Genomic DNA, 20,029 nt, shown 5'->3' with positions numbered 1-20,029 from the left:
GTAAACTCAAAATAGAGACGCCCCGAGGGCTCTCGAGTAAACGGCGATCCCACTCCTCATGTTCTCTCCGGGGCAGGCTCGCGACTGCATGGCTCTTTCTAGCTGTTACATGTTGGCCGACGAGGCTGGGCCCGGACTTTGCATTTGCCTCTTTTCGAATTCGGGGCGAGTTATCGTCACGGTTATGCGCGGTTGCGAATGCAAATAATCATTGAGTCGAGACGTAGGGGAGTAGTAGCAAGCGACTCGGAATCCAGGCAGGTAGAGATGGCTTTTCCAGGGCAATGCGCAGAATGGTGCGGTTGATGAGATGAGAACCGTGGAAACCAGTCATAGGCTTGATAGCGAGGGCCAAGGCGCGGATATCGAAAGGGAGAAATGGATGAAAAGGGACGACAACATGGCAAGGTGGCCGGCGAAGACGACGACGACAGCTCCCAGACAGGGTTTATTGTTTGCTGGGGAGTGGAGGCGGACCAGGGACACCACACTAGATGACGCTAAGGAAATTAAGCGAGGCGCCGTCGCTGCGTGAAGGAACGGCTGGCTTTCCTTCCATTTTTTTTCTCTCACGGGCCCACGGGTAATTATAAAAGTACTGCAGGCATACCTTTAAGACTGTCCGGGCCCCTCCACCCCAAATTTTCCCTCCAGAGCGACGTCCCGCGGTGACCGAGGTGCTGCTCTTTCGACCCAACCCCATCATCCCTCGCATCCTATTGGCTCAACGTCCCTCCTTAGCCAGTACCGCAGGCACCAACAGTACCGAAGATCACCACACAGTCCTAAAGCAGGGCAGTCAGTAGCACCTTCCGAACAGTAAGTTGTACCTCAGGCAGGCACCGCGCACTGCATTCCCGCCTCGCACCTGGCTGGCACTGCATCCCCATCACATATCTACCTTTGGTCGCGTCGTTTCCTTACCACTTAAGGCGTCATCCCTCTTGCCGTCTGGAGCCTCACCTTTTTTTTAGGCGCCTTTTTAAATATCGACCCGCCCAAGTCGAGCATCCCATCATCACGTGTGCAACAACCCAGCAACACGTAGCACTCACTCATCGCGCTTTCCCCCGGGTTCTTACGACAACGCCGTCCGCCGACTAGCACGTGTTCTTACTGCTCGGATTCGGTTTTCGTCTTTCAGCCCTGCATCAAGCCCCGACGCGACACGGCATCCTCTGGATCTTGTTGGCACCGATGCATGCATGGTAGTTGCATCCCTTCATCAAGACTCGGCTTGATCCGCAGTGGACAGGATCGCGATTGCATCCGGCCCCATCATCGTTACCCGCTTGCTCAGTACAGGTACGTATCTCATTCGTTGAATCGCGTTTTTTTCCTTGCCCCCGATATGTTCATGACTACTCGGTACCCTCATAATCTTGTACCACTTACCGCACCCGTCATTTGGTATCTCAGCTTCGGCGCACCTTCAATGGCTTACCCGCATTTTCCTGTTCAACGTTGAAATCATCCAACCTTGGGGGTTGTTTCCCTGGCTGTCATGATTCAGTCTTCACCCCGAAGTGCATCACCTCTGTTTGGACACATCAGGATGGCATACACCGCGTGTTTAAGCTTTGACGCTGCTCTTCCAACCTTTTTGTCTTATCTACCCATGCGCCAATGCATTTAGCTGCCACGCCCCCCTCATCAGCTCCCGGAACCACAACGGGCTCATTGGAACTTAGCTTACACAGCTCGCAGAAGCCCAATCTATGATGAAACTCCCATCAAATCCATCATAATACAAGATGGCGTCGAGGTGAGTCCCCCCCACCGTGCGGTCCACATCTGATCAGCTCAGAACTAGCACTAACCTTGCTGTAATAGACTCGACAGATTGGTCACGTGAGTTAAACCAGATGCCATTCCAACTACATGCTGGCGCAGCGGATACCCTTGTCAGCCTTGCCTCATTCGTACTCAAATCCACCAATCATTCCGATGGTGGCCAGATGAGCTTGGGGTCTTGCTGCGCCAAACGGTGTGTGGTTTCTCCCAGAACTGCGTGCTGACTTGTTGACGCAGGATTCTCGAGACGGGAAGTACCCGTTTGATTCGTGACACTGCTGTCAACCAACTTGCCGACTGGCAAAAACAGCACCCCGACGAGCTTTTCAACCTTCTTTCAAGAGTCGTCCCTTACCTTCGGCACAAAGACTGGGAGACACGCTCAACGGCAGCCAAGGCGATAGGCAAGATCATTGAGAACGCACCGCTCTATGACCCAAATGAGGACGAGGACGCTGTGCCAGTCAAAAAGGACGAGCCCGAGGAAAACGGGCACGTAAAGAAGGAGGAAGAAAAGGATGCGCCCTCCTTCTCGAATGATGAGCTCCTCAAGCTGGGATCGCTTAATGTAGAGCACATTATTAAGTTTGGCCGCCAACTTCTGAGGGGCGGCAATATCGAGTATGCTTTGGCTTCATTAGATCCCCCCGCGCGACTCGCGCATCAGAAAAAGACGCTCAATGGACGACTTGGCCTTCTGGGCAGGGTGTTTGAGGACACTGAGATGCCTGTGCTCGTGGAGAAAGACCCCAGTCCCCTTACACCCCAAGATTCAGCAAATGGACACAGCGGTGGCAAGGAGAGTGCGGCGCCCCAGGGTCAAAACCAGCCAGCAGAGGAAACGGGCCTGAGTTCAAGGCAGCTCAACGTTCTCAAAAGGAAACGTAAGAGGGAGCTGCAGAAGGCCGCCCAAGGGAAAGGCGGGTTTGGAGATTTATCCATTAGAAGAACTACGACAGCAGGCTCCGAAGGATTTGATGATACGCCAATGCCCGACACCGATTCCAAGCAGAAAAACGGAAAAGTAAACGACTACTTCAATTTGGACAGGCCGAATGATGTCGATGAGGAGACAAAGGTTGTCAGCGAGTTCAAGGGGCCAGTGATACCTATCAAGTCCGAAATCGAGGTGGATGAAACTATGGAAGGCGCCGAATGGCCTTACGACCGACTCTGTGATTTCTTGAAGGTCGATCTCTTCGACCCCTCTTGGGAGACTCGACACGGAGCTGCCATGGGCATCCGAGAGGTTCTTCGCGTCCACGGAGCTGGAGCCGGGAGGATACGCTCAAAGTCTCGGGCAGAAAACAACCGGTTGAACCAGGCTTGGCTGGATGATCTGGCCTGCCGGCTCTGCTGTGTCCTGATGTTGGACCGATTTACCGATTACAGCTCCGATATGTCGGTCGCTCCTATCCGCGAAACAATTGGTCAGTCACTGGGTTCAGTTTTGCGACACATCCCGGCAGACTCCGTTCACGGCATCTACAAAATTCTCTATCGCATGGTTATGCAGGACGATCTGCACCTCGAAATGTTGCAGTGGTCGGTCTGCCACGGCGGCATGGTCGGCCTTAGATATGTCGTTGCGGTTAGGAAGGACCTGCTTCTGGAGGACAGCGAGATGATTGACGGAGTCGTTCGCCTCGTCATGAAGGGACTGGAAGAACACGACGATGATGTTAGGTCAGTAAGTGCCGCGACGTTGTTGCCCATGGCAAAGGAATTCGTTACCATGCGACCAGGGTCCATCGACGGCCTCATCAACATCATGTGGGGAAGTCTTGCCGATCTTGGGGATGATCTGAGCGCCAGTACTGGCAAGATTATGGATCTCCTTGCAACACTCTGCAGTTATCCCGAAGTACTGCAGGCCATGGAAACATCCGCTGCACAAGACGAGGAGCGTTCTTTTACCTTGTTGGTACCGCGACTCTATCCCTTCCTCCGACACACAATCACGTCTGTTCGCTTGGCCGTGTTGAAGGCACTTATGACTTTCGCGAACCTGGGTGCTCAAAACTCCAGGGGATGGCTCAATGGAAGGATCTTGCGCCTCATCTTCCAAAACGTCCTTGTGGAAAGAGACAGAGAAACACTCGCCATGTCCTTGGATGTCTGGTCGGCTCTAGTTCGCTCTCTTTCTCAGACGCCCGATGTCTTGGCGGATGAATTTGCCGCCCACGTCGAGCCTCTGATGATGCTCACACTGCACCCGGTTGGCGTATCGCGGCATCCCTTACCCATGCCCGCTCACCTGTTCCAGAAGCCATCAGGTGGCACCTACGCGCCAGTTGCCGCGACACCTGCGCGAAAGGCATCATCTCCCGAAGGACCTGAGAGAGCGACCAAGCGTCGTCGGAAATCCGCCAAGACGGACGACGTCCCCGTTACATCGCACACTCACGACGTTGACGGCCACATGATCCAGGGAGACGTTGACCTGGTTGGTATGGACACTCTGATTAGATCGAGGGTTTCAGCCGCCAAGGCCATGGGCTTGATCATGTCCTTCATCCCGGCTGCAAACTTCTCTGAGTACGACCAACTTGTTCTCGCTGGCCTCTCGGATAGATCATCATCCACGCAGCTTGCGGCATGCATGGTCATTGACGAGTACGCCAAAAACTGCACCGCAAAGGAAGGTCCGCAAAGGTTCGTGGCGCCCCTGCAAAAGATGATCGAAACGGAAAGGCCTGGTCATTACGGCGATCTAGTCAGCTATATGCATAGGGTGCGGTCGCAATGCCAGCAACTCCTTAACATGTTCCGCGACCACGGCAAGGTATCAAGTGGGCGACTGCCGACTCTTGCCGTTCTTGTTCAGGGTGATGAGCAGGCAGGCCCCGGCGCTTTCTCCATTGCTGTCGCAGATAAGGTCGTTGGCGAGGATTTCGACAAACTGAAGAAGGTGATGTCACCAGGACAACGTCTGGTAGCCAGCCAGATGCTTGGAGAAGCTAGGGATGTAACCATCGCTGCGATTTCCGACGCGAAGGCCGCCAAAGATTCCCGAGATGTGCGCATCAAGGCCGGTGCCGCTTGCGCCCTGGTTGCAATCAAGGCCCTTCCTAAGAAGCCTAGTCCATTGATCAAGGGCATCATGGACAGCATCAAGACGGAAGAGAACCAGGAGCTCCAGAGCCGGGCTTCCGGGACCATTGCACGACTTGTCCAGTTGTTTAATGAGAAGGGCCGCCGCGGACCGGCAGACAAGGTCGTTTCTAACCTGATCAAGTTCTCCTGTGTCGAGGTAGCCGAGACGCCCGAGTTCCCTGTCCACGCAAGCAAGACAGACTGCGTGCTTTCGATGCAGAAGGAGGAGGATCGGGTGGACCACGCAGACGCGGCCAAATGGGCAAGAGAAGCCAAGGCAGCTCGCATTACCCGTCGTGGTGCCAAGGAGGCACTGGAGATTCTGTCCCAGACCTACGGTGCTGACCTCCTTACCGCCGTTCCTACGATCAGGGTGTTTATGGAGGACCCTCTCGTCAAAGCATTCGGTGGCACTCTGCCAGCGGAGGCAAAGGACCCCGAAAACACCTTCGGCCAAGAAATCGTTGACGCGCTGTCCCTGATTCGGACGCTCATGCCGACTCTCGACAAAGCCATCCATTCATTCATTATGGAAAAGGTGCCGTTGGTCATCAAAGCCCTTCATTCCGAGTTATCTGTCTTCCGCTACATGGCAGCGAAATGCATGGCCACTATTTGCAGCGTCATCACAGTCGAGGGCATGACAGCGCTGGTCGAGAAGGTCTTGCCATCTATCACCAATCCCATTGACCTCAACTTCCGCCAAGGTGCGATCGAGGCTATTTACCACTTGATCGCAGTTATGGGCGACGCTATCCTCCCCTACGTCATCTTCCTCATCGTTCCCGTCCTAGGCCGCATGAGCGACTCCGACAACGAGATCCGTTTGATTGCGACAACCTCTTTTGCCACATTGGTCAAACTGGTACCCTTGGAGGCTGGCATTCCTGATCCTCCAGGTCTTTCCGAGGAGTTGCTCAAGGGTAGAGATCGCGAACGAACCTTCATTTCCCAGCTTCTAGACCCCAAGAAGGTGGAATCGTTTCAGATCCCGGTCGCAATCAAGGCAGAGCTTCGTTCGTACCAGCAAGAGGGCGTCAACTGGCTACACTTCCTCAACAAATATCATCTGCATGGAATCCTCTGCGATGACATGGGTCTTGGCAAGACCTTGCAGACTATCTGCATGGTTGCTAGCGACCATCACCAGCGCGCGGAAGAGTTTGCCAAGACGGGCGCACCCGATGTCCGACGTCTCCCGTCTTTGGTCGTGTGTCCTCCTACGCTGTCTGGCCACTGGCAGCAGGAGCTCAAGACTTATGCTCCCTTCCTCAGCGTTACGGCTTATGTGGGCCCGCCTGCTGAGAGGAAGTCTATGAAAGACAGCCTTGACAAAACCGATATTGTCATCACCAGTTACGACGTCTGCAGGAATGACGCGGAAGTCCTTGCGAAATATAATTGGAATTACGTCATCTTGGACGAAGGTCATTTGATCAAGAATCCAAAAGCAAAGATCACTATGGCTGTCAAGAAATTGGCAAGCAACCATCGCTTGATCTTGACAGGTACACCCATCCAGAACAATGTGCTGGAGCTTTGGTCCTTGTTCGACTTCTTGATGCCAGGGTTTCTCGGTGCTGAAAAGGTCTTCTTGGACCGTTTTGCTAAACCCATTGCCGCAAGTCGCTTTAGCAAGGCTTCTTCAAAAGAACAGGAAGCAGGCGCGCTGGCCATCGAGGCTCTTCACAAACAAGTCCTTCCGTTCCTCCTACGACGTCTCAAGGAGGAGGTGCTCGATGACCTGCCACCCAAGATCTTGCAGAACTACTACTGCGATTTGAGCGACCTGCAAAAGAAGCTTTTTGATGACTTCACCAGGAAGCAGGGCAAGAAGATACAAGAAGAAGCTGGTCGTGAAGACAAGGATGCCAAATCACACATCTTCCAGGCCCTGCAGTACATGCGGAAGCTCTGCAATTCTCCCGCCATGGTTATGAAACCCGGGCATAATATGTACGACGAGACTCAGCGCATCCTCAGCAAGCAAGGCACTAGTCTCGAGGATCCGGTCCATGCACCCAAGTTGACCGCTTTGAGAGACCTGCTTGTCGACTGTGGTATTGGCGTGGAAGAGGCCGAGTCGAACGACCCGCTGTACCAGCCAATCAAGCCTCACCGGGCACTTGTTTTCTGCCAAATGAAGGAGATGCTGGACATGGTGCAAAACACAGTGTTGAAAAGCATGCTCCCGGGTGTCTCCTACCTTCGTTTGGACGGTGGAGTAGAAGCCAACAAGAGACAGGACATCGTCAACAAGTTCAACAGCGACCCTTCGTACGACGTCTTGCTCTTGACGACAAGTGTTGGAGGCCTAGGTCTCAACCTCACTGGCGCCGACACCGTCATCTTTGTCGAACACGATTGGAACCCCCAGAAGGATATGCAGGCCATGGACCGAGCTCACCGTATCGGCCAGAAGAAGGTCGTTAACGTATACCGCCTGATTACCAGAGGCACACTAGAGGAGAAGATTCTCAGCCTGCAGCGTTTCAAGATCGACGTTGCCTCGACAGTCGTTAATCAACAGAACGCCGGTCTAGCCACGATGGATACAGATCAGATCCTTGACCTCTTTAGCCTAGGAGATACGGGACCTAGTCTCATATCAGATAAACCCCAAAACGCCATGGAAGGAAGGGAGGAAGACATGGTGGATATCGAAACCGGCGATGTCGTTACAGGCAAGCAACCTGGCAAGAAGGCCTGGCTCGATGATTTGGGCGATCTCTGGGACAACCGCCAGTACGAGGAGAGTTTCGACCTGGATGGTTTCTTGAAGACCATGGAGTGATGCGCCGGTGCATCGATTCAACGAGCTAGAGAGAGGTTCTGGGAAGGCATGTGTATGGAGTTCGGCTTGGCATCTGGTTTAGACGGGAGCGTCTTGGATGCTCTTTCGATAGGAGGCTTGATACCTCCCGAGTTCCCCCCCCTGCGGCAGTGTACTCATAACGAATAGTGTGTGCGCGAGTGTATGTAACATATGATATTAGTAGTTTTATGACTCTTGGGACTAGAGTCAAGGTGAAGCGAGTAACAAGCGTTTCCAAGCACTTCAAACATCTGATCCGAAATTTCAGAACGATACACCACGGCTTAGTATCTTATGTCAACACCAAATGACTTTCTTTCGTACTTGACCCATTCTAGTGATCATATTCCGTTCTTTGTAAGAGGTTGAGATATAGATTGCAGTGGTAACACTTTTAAAGCGTAACTTATCCATAGGTGACTTGGGAAGACTTGATTAGATAAGACAATAGGCAGGCAAAGTCTCATCCCCAGCGTCATGGCAACTGTTTCCCAACTTCTAGCCTACCGTCTGCGACTTGCCGAAAGGGAATATCTGAGCAAACCGTATACCGGAAACAACGCAAGGACCCTATGCCTCTTTTCTTTTATCGAGGCCGTTAGACCGAAAGTATGACCGGTGTCGTCCAGTTCATGTCAGATCTGCATCTGGAGGCCAGCAGAGACTACTCAACCTTTGACTTCCCCGTCACGGCGCCCTATCTGCTACTTTCTGGAGACATTGGTAGTTTGGTCGACTTCGACGACTATCTGGGTTTCATCCGGCGCCAGACCCAGCGCTTCGCAGGCGGTATCCTGCTCGTCTTGGGCAACCACGAATTCCATGGCCTTGGCTTTGAGAAAACACTCGTGAGGGCACGGGAGCTCGAGGCCGAGCCGTCTTTAAAGGGCAAGCTTCACGTCCTTCACCGACGCAGGTTTGACATCCCGGATGCGGAGGTGACTATTCTGGGGTGCACGCTGTGGACGATGATCCCGGAGGAAGCAGGAGAGGCGGTTGTGAGGAGAACCAAGGATTTTCAGCACATTGACGGTTGGAATGTTGAGCACCATAATGCAGCTCACAATGCGGACTTGAAGTGGTTGAGGGAAGAGTTGAGGATGGTGCCGAGGGAGAGGTCGGTCATTGTCGCGACGCACCACGCGCCGTCACCTGAGGGAACGTCGGAGCCCAAGTATAGGGGCAGCCCGTGGTCTTCGGCTTTTGCGACGGATATCCTGGGGAATGGGGGAGAATGGAACCGAGCAGGATGTTGGGTATTTGGGCATACACACTATTCGGTGGATGAAGTGGTAAACGGTGTTTGGATTTTGAGTAACCAGAGGGGATACGCCAGGCCTGGAGGAGTCGCGAAAGCGGGTTTCGATGCTCGCAAGGCCATTCATATTCCGTTCTAGGGGGTTGAGCTAGGAGGTTTGCTGTTGTTGACAAGGCTTGCGCCCGGAGCCGAGAAGCAAATTTATTTGGGGGGGGGGGGGAGCACAGTTTGTTGTCAATAGAGGCGAGTTGCAATTGAAGAAAAAGAACCGAGACTTGTTCGAGATAGCTGTTGACCTCATAGTGTCCAATTCATTAGCTGAGCTCAGCTGGGCGCAGTGCGTCAGGCAAGAACGGACAGCGGGGTAATGCCCCGCACTTGTGATGCTCCGTACTGGCTCACCACCCAGCTGCCACCAACCAACCTGGAGCGACCGTCGAGCAAAATCCAGAACATTCCACACGACTGCATTGACATTGACTTGAAGGTCAACGCCTAAAGCCCGCACCAGCTGCCGGCAATCCAGCAACTGCATCACATCGCCAAGTCACCGCCAATATGCCTGTCGACTATAGCAAATGGGTACGCTGCATCATCGTCATCGGTCGTGAACCCCGCGGCGGGATCCAACCCGGCTAACCTGCAAACAATATAGGACGCGTTGGAGCTTAGCGACGACTCGGACGTCGAAGTGCATCCCAACGTCGACAAGCGCTCATTCATTCGCGCGAAGCAAAACCAGATCCACCAGGAGCGGTTGCAACGCAAGCACCAGATCGAGACGCTCAAGTACGAGCGCATCATCAACGATGGCCTGATGAAGCGCATATCCAACCTGCTGGACGCCCTCAAGTCCCATGCCTCCGAGGCCGAGACTCGCAACCCCGGTGAAGTGGCCTTCCAGGCCGTCATGGAGTCCGCCGGCAAGCCCGAAGACGACCAGCCGCCGCCGCGGCCCGAGGGCATCCACGCCGAGTCGGAGCCGCTTCCCACGTTCTCCAAGATGATGGCCGTGTTGCTGGACCAGGTGAATAAGGAGCTGGACGAGAAGAAACCAGAGAACCGCTACCAGGGCATGCTTGATGGTGTCGAGGGACACCTGACCAAGGTGCAGAACCTGCAAAAGGAGCTGCTGACCAAGCTGGCGGAGCTGGAGAAGGAAGAGGGCCGCAAGATCACGAGCGAGGGCATTCACACGGGCTTCGACAGCTCGCACGTCAGCAAGGCCACGCCGGCGGACAAGAAGGAGGAGCGCAAGCCAGAGCTTTTGAACCCCAACTTCGATATGACGCAGTCGCTCCCGGCGAAATCAACGACATCGTACGACGACGACGAAGAAATCGAGGCATCCCCCGCCGCCAAGAAGTTTGCAGAGATCAAGGCAGAAGACTACACATCCAGTCTGGCGTTCCTGTCCAAAAACCCACAGATCCTGACGGAGCGGGAGACGGACGGGCTGCTGGTCCTCGCGTTCGACGCCGCTCTGGAGGGCAAGGACGACCGCTGCCGGCAATGCGTGCACCAGGCGCTGCTCCTGCAGTACTGCCGGGCGCTGGGCAAGGACGGCGTGGGCATGTTCTTCAAGCGCATCACGACCCGTGGACACCAGGCGCAGGAGGTCTTTTTCAAGGACGTGCAGGACACCTACGGTAAGATTAGAAACCGGGCGCGGGAGATTGTCAAGGAGCGCGCCAACGAGCCGGAGGGCGTGGAGCAGATCCAGCTGCACGCGGTGGAGCCTGGCACGGAAATCAAGATTACCATCCCGCCCAAAGACAGCGAGGACCCGGCCGCGAAGGAGGGGCGGGAGATCTTTGAAGGGTTCAGTGCCGAGTTCCAGAAGGCACTGGAGAGTGGAAGTCTGGATGAGGTTAACCGGGTGTTGGGCAAGATGAAGGTTGAAGAGGCCGAGGATATCGTCGGCAAGCTTGGTGAGGTATGTGAAGCTCTATCCTTTCCTCCCCCTCCGCTTGATTTCATTTTTTCCCCCGGGAATGTGCGTAAGTTGTATGATGAGCTGGTTCATTGACGAGATTACGAATAATAGGCCGGCATCCTGAGTCTGGAGGAGCAGATCATCGACGCCACGACGGAGGAGGGACAGAAGGCGCTCAAGGACATGGAGGCGGCGGCCGGTTCGGAGTCCGGGTTTGCGCCGGACCCTGAATGAGCGAACGAGTGAGCGAACAGGCTAAGCAGAGGCAAGCCGAGAGGCACACGAGCCAAGGCCGCGGAGGAGTCTCAGCTGTGCAAAGGCTTGCTGATGAACGGTTTGATGGACATGAAATGATCTTATCATCGGAGTATCCAGGCAAATTAGAGACCCAGAGACATACGCATAGGCGGCCCAGACAAAATGAGCAATTGCACACGACATGGGCACGGCATTGTAAAAGCATCGCAAGGCATTGCAACGAAGACGAGCGAACGGGTGCATGTATGTGGCTTGGCATCCCTGAAAATCGCAACGCGGCTTTCCGGGTCTGTTCAGCCTCACTCCCCCCCCCCCCCCCCCCCCCCCCCACCATCCTTGCCATCACAATTCCATCCCCGATTTGACAGGCGTTGTCGGCGAACCGTGACAATGGCATATTGAACGGGTCGCGAACGCCGTGCCACGTTACGTGGACAGATAGTGGCCGTGGTATTTGGCCACCGTTCTGGCCACCGGGGGGGCCCCCATTAAGCCCTATGGGCATTGGCGCAGCCGCGCATCCCCCCTTTTTCCCCTTCTCGTAGCACAAACGCGGCATCGCCGCTAGGTTTCCGCGGTCGGTTGTCGGCCAATCTGCCCTTGGGCCGCTAAACCAGGGATGTGGGCGGCCGAGTGTGCCAGGCCCGTGGGCTGGGTCTGGTGACAGCGTGAACCGGCTTTATATTATTGCAATTTACTTTTTTCTTCTTGTATCGGATTTGGGCTTGGGAGAGGCTGAGAGGCTCAGCAGAAGAGGGCGAGGATGGAGGGAGGGACCGGATCGTGGGGCACACAGGTAATTGGGCAGGCCCGATGGTTCATACACTACGTTCTGGACCGCGGCCAAAGATGAAGGCAGGGTTTTTTTTTTAAGGGCATCCAAAGATGATGGGACATCATGGAACCCCGTGATCGCTAATTGGCGGCGGCGTACTTCGTACGATATACCTGCGGCAGATTAGGGACAAACTCGCTCGACCCGGCACGCACCACGGATAATGTCATTTTTCTTTGCTTCGCCTTGTAGAGAAGCTTTGGGTTTCGATGGAGTAGCGATGTGATGAACCAAGTCCGCGCGGAGGCGAGATGCTTGTGCGTTGACCTTCTGTCTTTTTTCCTTTCTTTTTTTCTGGTGGCGATCCCCCCGTTCTTCTTTAGTTCTCTGCTTGGGGTTCGGATAGTGCGACCGGCGAGGCGAATGAGACGCGGCCTTCGCCCCCGGATTGAGATGCCAACGCTCTCTCCACGAGGTCTTTATGTGTAGGTATGTGCGTGCCCAACGGCACTAGGGGAGACGGGGTCTCGCAGTGCTTTGTTGCTCTTGGTCCCAAGAGTTCCCAATTGCGCTGCTGTGTTTCATGAGGATTCCCCTCAAGAGGGGGTCAAAGAGATTCGCGGCTGCAGCACTTGCACCATGGTCATTGATTGGCCTGCATGCGTGCTCACTATACCGCAAGTAATAGATTGTGGGAGTTCAAGCACATGTAACATAGTAAGAAGAGAAGGGGGGAGGGGGATGACATAAAATCCGAAATCGGTATGATAGGTAGTGACAGGCCGAGAGAAAAGAAATAAGCATGTGTTCAACCACCTGTCATGTTGTTCGTACCAAGAGAGGCTGGACACACAGAGAGAGAGACACACACAAGCAAGATCCAAAAATAGCTACCGGCAGCGATCCTCGCTAGGTACCGCCGACGCGGGCTCCTGCGAGGCTCTTCCCTGCGAGGCATCGGGACTACCACGGGACACCGCCCCGTACACTATGTGCACTATGTCAGCGATCTGCCCAGTGGGATGCAGGCTCCGGCCGGTGCCCTCTTGTTGGTCGAGGCGGTCTTGTTTACCTATTCCCGTTGCTGTGTGGCACGTTGGTTTCCACTAATCCCGTCATACCCATCAATGGCATTCTTGGCCTTCTTAGTGCCCTCTCCATTCTCGCCTTGGGACTGCGACTTGTGGACAGCGGGATTCGTGGCTTCGCGCGCTTCGCGGCGAGCTGGGAGCTTATCCAGCCTGCTGGCCCCCCATAGGCACTAGAATCCGGGACCAGAACCGGTTGAATTGCTCTCGCTGTTTCTGGAACACGGGGGACCACACTCACTCCTTTGGATCTACACGTGCAAGCCACTCCCTTTTTGTATGATCAGCATTCCTGGTGGACTGGGCACACACACACACACACACACACACACACATACAACACCTATGGCAATTCTCCATCTTTTTTGCATTCACCTTGGCCCGACTTGGAACAACTGGGCCGGCCGGCTGGGCAACCACTACGGCGGCTGGGCCATACAGTGACACCAATTGAGGAGGCGACAAAACACAACGGACGCGAGGCCGCACGAGTCAGCCTTCGCCCAGCTCCCAATGGTTGGCAGGTTGCGAGGTCCGTCCTGATGCAAGTTGCAGATGATCTGCACGCGAAATCGGATGCCGTTACAAAACATGCGTGGCAGGAGAGATGCCCGTTGCATATCCAATTATTTCGTGTTTGGCCCGGCAGAGGGTGCCGTCAAAGATGAAGAAAATAGCAATAATAACAACAAGAAAAAAGAGAGGTTGGCCTGGGCGGATGTGCATTTACACGGTGTTCTCCATCGAGAGATCCTCCGCAATCTAACACTCTTGAGACGCTGGCAAATACGTCATTTTCTTCGTCGTCCCCAGAGAAACACCTTGCTCTCGTCGTCTCCCTCGGCGATCGTCCTCGGGTTGCTTGGTACACCTGCTCGCGTTATGCTTTCATGCCCGGCCATCGCGCCGAAAGCGAGACGGGAAGTTAGAAATGCAGGGGGTGTGTGGTAGGACTTTGGAGGGGTTAGGGGTTCTTTGTCTTGCTTCGCTGGCCCAAGCATCAAGCAAACCAAGCACCAAGCACAAGGAGACTCGTGCGGCTGCAACTGCACCCTTTACTGCACAATGCCCTCGGCCCAGGGGGGGAAGAACGTGGTAACAGGAGGCCCGCCGCAGCCGAAGCCGATTTGGGGGGGGGGTCTCTCTCCTCGCCCAAGCAAGGTTTGGAGGGTGAGACGTCGACTGGTGTCGCTCTCTCTTCGGGCTGGGACTGTCTCAAGTCCGTGGAGCCGGCCTTAAATGGCGGGAGCAGGGTGGTGGGAGGTGCGAGGTAGAGGGCGACTGACACATAACACTATGGGGGAGAGAAATAGAGCCATCACTTACCTTATACCGCCTAACCCCGTTCCGGGCTCACTGCGCAACACTTAAAGCACCCAGAGCACTTTGGATGAGGCTGCGCCTTTGCTTTGCACACGAGTACGCATCCCGGATCTACATGCTACGGGCATTGATGGGGAACAGATTGAAGATAAGTTGGGAGGGGGGCACATTCTAGACGTGATGTGCTCGGTGGCTAGCCAGTGGGTAAAACGTCGCCCTTCTGCACGTTTCTGCTGACGGACTTGGGACCAATGCACATACAAACACACACGCACACACGCATACAATCTTTGGGGGGCTGTGTAAGTCTGTGAGGTGAGAAGTACGTATACTATTGCAGCCCGTCACCCAACGACGTGCCAATGAAGGCAAACAAGGCAAATAAGGACAGCGGGATGCAAGACAAGCATTGGAGAGAAAAAATAATATAGCGTGGTTTAGTGGGAAAGGGGACTACAGCTGCGACTGCGCCATGCCGCCATGTAGCCCGCCCACACGCCCGGAGCCCCACCAGGAACGGGGAACGGACTGGGGGCCGCGCAACCAACAGGGACCCAGGTCTTCTCTGCACTCCTGCCAGAGTGCTTGTCTGATGTCCTCCAGCCCCAACCTGGGCTCCATCCCGGATACAGTACGTAAGGTATCGGGGGCTTAGTAGGAGGGAGAGGAAACATCCAAGTGTTCCCTCCCTCCATCCCTACCAGCCTTGGCCCGGTCTTGCGAGGATCCTCCCTCATGTGCCGTGCATATTAAGACTGGGGATCCGGCACTGTCTCTCAGCTTCCCGAGTAGAGGATTCGCATTCTTGGATCTTCCTATAACCTACCTTGTCCGGTAACATCCCGTCTTTCGTTGCCCTGCTCACTCAACCTCCTCCTGCTCCATCCCACCTACGCCTCGTGGATTTTTACCTTTTTCTTGTTTTCGCCTTTTGCTACTACGCCAACCACCTCATTCACTGTTGTGCCCGGTGCAGAGCAAGCGTCGATCTTCCTCGAGGTTATTTAGGTGACGGGTTCCCGTTTGTGGTTCTGGTCGTTGGTTCCTGGGTTACGTCTTATACATACCAAGAATACACGCAAAACACACACACCGTCAACATGGTTCTCTCACTCCGCAAGGCCTTCGCGGCTCTCCTCGCCACAACAGCGACTGTCTACGCACTGCCCGCGGACTCGTCAACAACGACGACCGTAAACACAACATCGGCTGCCGCCGAGACGACAACCGCTTGCAACAACTCCCCCTCGCTCTGCAGTCGCAAGTACAACAACATCACCCACATGGGCGCCCACGACAGCGCCTTCCTCCGCGACGCCAGCACCCAGAACTCCATCGCTGGAAACCAGTACCTCAACGCCACCGTCGCCCTCAACTCAGGCTTGCGCCTGCTCCAGGCCCAGGTCCATACCGCCAACAGCACGTCCGGCACCGTCCTCCAGCTCTGCCACACCACCTGCAGCCTGCTCGACGCCGGCACCCTCGAGAACTGGCTCTCGTCCATCAAGGCCTGGATGGACGAGCACACCAACGAAGTCGTCACTATCCTTCTCGTCAACTCGGAGAACCAGGACGCGGCCGCGTATGGCAAGGTCTTTGAGTCCTCGGGCATCTCCAAGTACGGCTACACGCCCTCGACGACGACCGCCACGTCCAACTGGCCCACCCTCCAGACCATGATCGACGCCAACACCCGCCTGGTGACCTTCATCGCCTCCATCACCTACGACACGACCTACCCCTACCTCCTCCCCGAGTTCACCTACGTCTTCGAGACGGACTACGAGGTCACCACCGCCACGGGCTTCAACTGCACCATCGACCGCCCCTCGACCTACTCCTCCGCCTCGGCCGCCGTGTCCGCCAACATGCTCCCCCTGGTGAACCACTTCCAGTACCAGGTCCTGGCCGCGGACATCCTGATCCCGGACGTCAGCGACATCGACACGACCAACTCGGCCAGCACCACCACCGCCGGCGCCCTGGGCCTGCACGCGCAGACGTGCAAGAGCGAGTGGGGCACCAAGCCCGTCTTCATGCTCGTCGACTTCTTCAACAAGGGCCCCGCCATCGACACGGCCGACTCGCTGAACGGGCTGTCCTCGTCCGACATCTCGGGCCGGAGCAGCAGCAACAGCGCCACCACGAGCTCGAGCAGCGCGAACTTCGCGGGCCGGGCGCCCGGCATGGAGACTGGCGCGCTCGTCGCCTTCCTCGCTGCCGCCGTCTTCCTGTTTTAGAAGCAATGTCTGTCTGTATTGTACGAGGATGCCGGGGAAAGGCATCCGAAGGATCATGATGGGATTTTCTGTCTTGTCTCTTCAGCTTCGAATTTGTTGTTTTACCATTTGCTTTACATAAATGCATAGCGAAGGCGTTTATTCACGGGAGCCGATGTATTCGGCAGGTGGAGGGAGGGGAACGTTCAACGGCCTTCTCCTTTTTGTTCAATTTTCATGTACCATGGGGGAAACGGGACCCCGCAATGTTGGGAGGAAACAAACAGCAGCCCCAAAGTCGGGCGATGACTACGGCGACGACGACGACGGCGCCAATTGATTAGGATAGGGAAACCAGCCTAGATAGGAAGCCGAGCAGTCGAGTGAAATCACTGCCTTTGGCTTCATATGAAAGGAAATAAGATAACCATTATGAATAATTGCCGCCTCAATTCAATCAAATCCATGTTCCGTCACTTGGAGTTTGGTAATAATTTGAGTGGCATTGAGGAAAACACCCCTCCCCCTCCTCGGAACTGCAAGCTACGGACCAACCAAACCCCCCCACACGCACACCACACCACACGCATACGACCCTGTTGCATCATTGGGTAAAGGCCCGCCTGCTTGCTCCCGACGGCCGCACGCTCTGAAAGTCACGACACATACTCCGACTCTCCCAGAAACAAGAACGAAAAAAAAATCGTTATAAAAAAGTGAGCCGCGAAGAGTTCAAGTACATCCCAAATCAAGCCCGCCCATCCCCACCCACCCCCTCCCCTCAAAAGAAAAGAACGAAGAAAGGAAAAAAAAGATGTCGGAAACCATCGACTACTCCAAGATCGCCACCCCGGCCGCCGCCTACTGCGACTTCTGCCTGATCCCCGTCGGCACGGGCAAGACGTCCGTCGCCGAGGAGGTCGCGCAGGTCCAGCGCCTGCTCAACGCCAGCGGGCTCAAGTGCACGATGCACTCGGCCGGGACGACCGTCGGTGAGTGAAGTGCCCCCCCCATCCACTGAGAGAGAGAGAGAGAGTGTGTGTGTGTGTATGTATGTGTGAGATACAGAGTGAGCGTGAGAGAGAGTATGTGAGAGATGGACGGGAGAATAGAATCTGACAGACACCGCGACGCAGAGGGAAGCTGGGACGACGTCTTCCGCGTCATCGGACAGGCGCACTCCCTCGTCCACCAGAGCGGCGTCGTGAGGATCCAGTCCTCGATGCGCGTCGGTTCGAGGTACGTGCTGCATCGCCCCGTGCTGGGCGGGCACCGCCCATCCCTTCCCCCCCAAGAGTAACTAACACTGGGACTGACAACGCCGCCCACGCACAGGACGGACAAGAAGCAGTCGGCCGAGGACAAGGTCAAGCGTGTCGAGGGCATCCTGGCGCAAGACAAGTAGACGTGGTAGTTCGGGCCCGCGGCGCAGGATGCAAGGGATGAGAGACAACATGCCAACTTATTAAAGTATGATTGACAAGATAAGACTATTTGATTCCCCGCCGCCTTTCTTGATGGTACATTTACACACACTCGCACAACCGCCCCCAACTACCTACCCACCGACCAGCCTAAATTGTAATATTGACACCGCCGGACCCCTTGGCTGCCACTAACCAGATACAATGCGGTGACCCTCCCTTGAGTGAAATGCACGAAGACACACAACTTTTACAGCTCTGGAAAACACGAGTGCTTTAACCGCGCATGGTCTGCTTCTTCATGCTCTTCTTGAGGTCGCGCTCACGCTCCCTCTCGAGGTACTTCTTCTGGGCCTTGGCGTCGAGGGCGCTAAGCTCCGCGTCGCGCTTGGCCTTCTTCTGCTTCTCGCGCTCAATGGCGCGCTCCTCAGCCTTCTCGGCATCGGCGGCCTTCTTGAGCTGGGCGATGGTCTCCTCGCGCACGCTGCGGACCTTGCGCAGGACCTCGGGGCGGAAGTGGGCGCCGGAGACGAGGGCATCGGGAATGCGGACGAAGTACTCAAAGAGAGGCACCAGGGAGTCGTAGTTGTTGTTGGAAGGGATGCGGTAGCGGAGGAAGATGCGCTTGCGAGGGGTGGTCTCCTCCAGGCTTTTGGACTGTCAGCAACGAACAAGAGACGGCGCGCGCAGGGGGTATTCGACTTACGTGGAGGGCCTCTCGATGGGCTGGTCGGAGACGATGAGGTAGTCAAAGGCATCACCGGCAGACTCGACGGCCTTGATGAGTCCAGGGGTCAAGAGCTGCTCGGTAATCTCGGCGCTCTCGCTCATGATGGTGACCCAGTTGGGCAGCTTGGCGTGGTCCTTGGTGAAGGTGATGGAGACGTCGTAGCGATCATCGCGAACCTGCTTCATGCGCTCCTTGGAGACAATGGCCCAGACGAAGTTATCGTATGTGCTCTTGTTGTCCTTGCTGCGAAGCTCGTGGGTGCCGGGGATGGACGGGACGGTAAGGGACTCCTTGCCGTCAAAGGGGTAGATGACGGCTTCGACGGAGTCATGGGGAGCCTCGACGGTATCGATGAAGAAGCCCGAGACGGCCTCGACGATGCTCAGGGCCGGGTTGAAGCGCTTGGTGAGGGTCAACTTGACGTCCATGAACGCGACATTCTGGCGACCAGTGCCGTAGCTGGCGAACTCGAAGAGAGACTTCTCGCGCAGCAAGCCCGCCGCGTCCTTGGGGTCGGTGTCGACGGTCGAGCGCGGGGAGAAGCCGACGGAGGCGAACTCAGACTTCAGGGTCGGCGCGTGGGCGGTGGCCCACGCCTTGGCCTTCTTGCGGTTGAGACGCGCGCCGATGATGTGCATGAGGAAGATGACGGCGCTGACTGCGAGGATGGCACCCTCGAGCTTGAACTCGCTGAGCGAGTGCCGCTCGTGGATGTTGTACCACTTCGTGTAGGGCAGGCCCGTGGGCGCGGGTGCGCCGCCGAGGGTCGCGCCGCCAGGGGAAGCAGTGAAGGTGCCGGGCGTGGGTGACGGGTCAGCAGCGCCGGCGAAGTCTGCGAAATCTGTGTGCGAGCGCGAATTGCGTCAGTTTGAGGAGGTGGTGGATTTGTGGGTGCTGAGGGGAAGCGGGAAGCCTTGACGACACGGGGTAAATGCCATTGAGGAGTCTTACCAGAATCTCCGCTGGGGATCGGGAATGCAGAGGGTTTGGAGCCTCCGAAGAGGCCGTTGAGAATGTTGGCCATGGCTGCGGTCGGGGGATGGCTGGCTGCGGTGGTGTCGAGATCCAAGACTGCAGACAGTGAAGCTGCGAGCTTGTGAGGAGGTATCGCCAGCGGAAGGCGAAATTGGCCAGTCGTCAACCCGGCTTGCCAGCCAGTAGGATGGCTTTCCTGGAAGCTGGGGGTAATGACGTTGCCCCACACACGCCTGAATGCGGTCGAGCCCAGCTTGGCGGGCCCTGGGTCTCGTGCCCGGGTCTGTAGCGGCTCCGGAGCAACGTCGCTCCTTTCCTCACCCTTGTTGTCTGGACAA

The 20,029-nt window shown here is 55.9% G+C and overlaps 6 protein-coding genes across 6 annotated transcripts; 5 read left to right on the top strand and 1 right to left on the bottom strand.

Moving 5' to 3' along the window:
• Window positions 1-1,754: 1,754 nt before the first annotated feature.
• Window positions 1,755-7,684, top strand: EsH8_IV_000946 (DNA-binding ATPase; the record flags this gene model as incomplete). Its single annotated transcript, XM_083265836.1, has 3 exons — window positions 1,755-1,765; window positions 1,834-1,851; window positions 2,032-7,684. 3 exons carry the CDS (start codon window positions 1,755-1,757, stop codon window positions 7,682-7,684), a joined length of 5,682 nt encoding a protein of 1,893 aa, XP_083124731.1.
• A 632-nt stretch (window positions 7,685-8,316) lies between these two features.
• Window positions 8,317-9,102, top strand: EsH8_IV_000945 (Metallo-dependent phosphatase-like protein; the record flags this gene model as incomplete). The annotated part of the gene is made up of 1 exon (XM_083265835.1): window positions 8,317-9,102. One exon carries the CDS (start codon window positions 8,317-8,319, stop codon window positions 9,100-9,102), a length of 786 nt encoding a protein of 261 aa, XP_083124730.1.
• Window positions 9,103-9,521: 419 nt separating this feature from the next.
• On the top strand, window positions 9,522-11,133 carry EsH8_IV_000944 (Hsp90 co-chaperone CDC37; the record flags this gene model as incomplete). The annotated part of the gene is made up of 3 exons (XM_083265834.1): window positions 9,522-9,545; window positions 9,619-10,899; window positions 11,011-11,133. 3 exons carry the CDS (start codon window positions 9,522-9,524, stop codon window positions 11,131-11,133), a joined length of 1,428 nt encoding a protein of 475 aa, XP_083124729.1.
• Window positions 11,134-15,443: 4,310 nt separating this feature from the next.
• Window positions 15,444-16,583, top strand: EsH8_IV_000943 (PLC-like phosphodiesterase; the record flags this gene model as incomplete). The annotated part of the gene is made up of 1 exon (XM_083265833.1): window positions 15,444-16,583. One exon carries the CDS (start codon window positions 15,444-15,446, stop codon window positions 16,581-16,583), a length of 1,140 nt encoding a protein of 379 aa, XP_083124728.1.
• A 793-nt stretch (window positions 16,584-17,376) lies between these two features.
• On the top strand, window positions 17,377-17,967 carry EsH8_IV_000942 (MTH1187/YkoF-like protein; the record flags this gene model as incomplete). Its single annotated transcript, XM_083265832.1, has 3 exons — window positions 17,377-17,554; window positions 17,699-17,801; window positions 17,898-17,967. 3 exons carry the CDS (start codon window positions 17,377-17,379, stop codon window positions 17,965-17,967), a joined length of 351 nt encoding a protein of 116 aa, XP_083124727.1.
• Window positions 17,968-18,262: 295 nt separating this feature from the next.
• EsH8_IV_000941 (CCDC47 family protein) lies at window positions 18,263-19,740 on the bottom strand (the record flags this gene model as incomplete). The annotated part of the gene is made up of 3 exons (XM_083265831.1): window positions 18,263-18,635; window positions 18,693-19,557; window positions 19,668-19,740. 3 exons carry the CDS (start codon window positions 19,738-19,740, stop codon window positions 18,263-18,265), a joined length of 1,311 nt encoding a protein of 436 aa, XP_083124726.1.
• Window positions 19,741-20,029: the final 289 nt, after the last annotated feature.

The sequence above is a fragment of the Colletotrichum jinshuiense genome, chromosome 4 (genome assembly GCF_051148585.1).
Source record: "Colletotrichum jinshuiense chromosome 4, complete sequence".
Lineage (NCBI taxonomy): Eukaryota > Fungi > Ascomycota > Sordariomycetes > Glomerellales > Glomerellaceae > Colletotrichum > Colletotrichum jinshuiense.
This window is presented reverse-complemented; position numbering and strand designations above follow the sequence as displayed.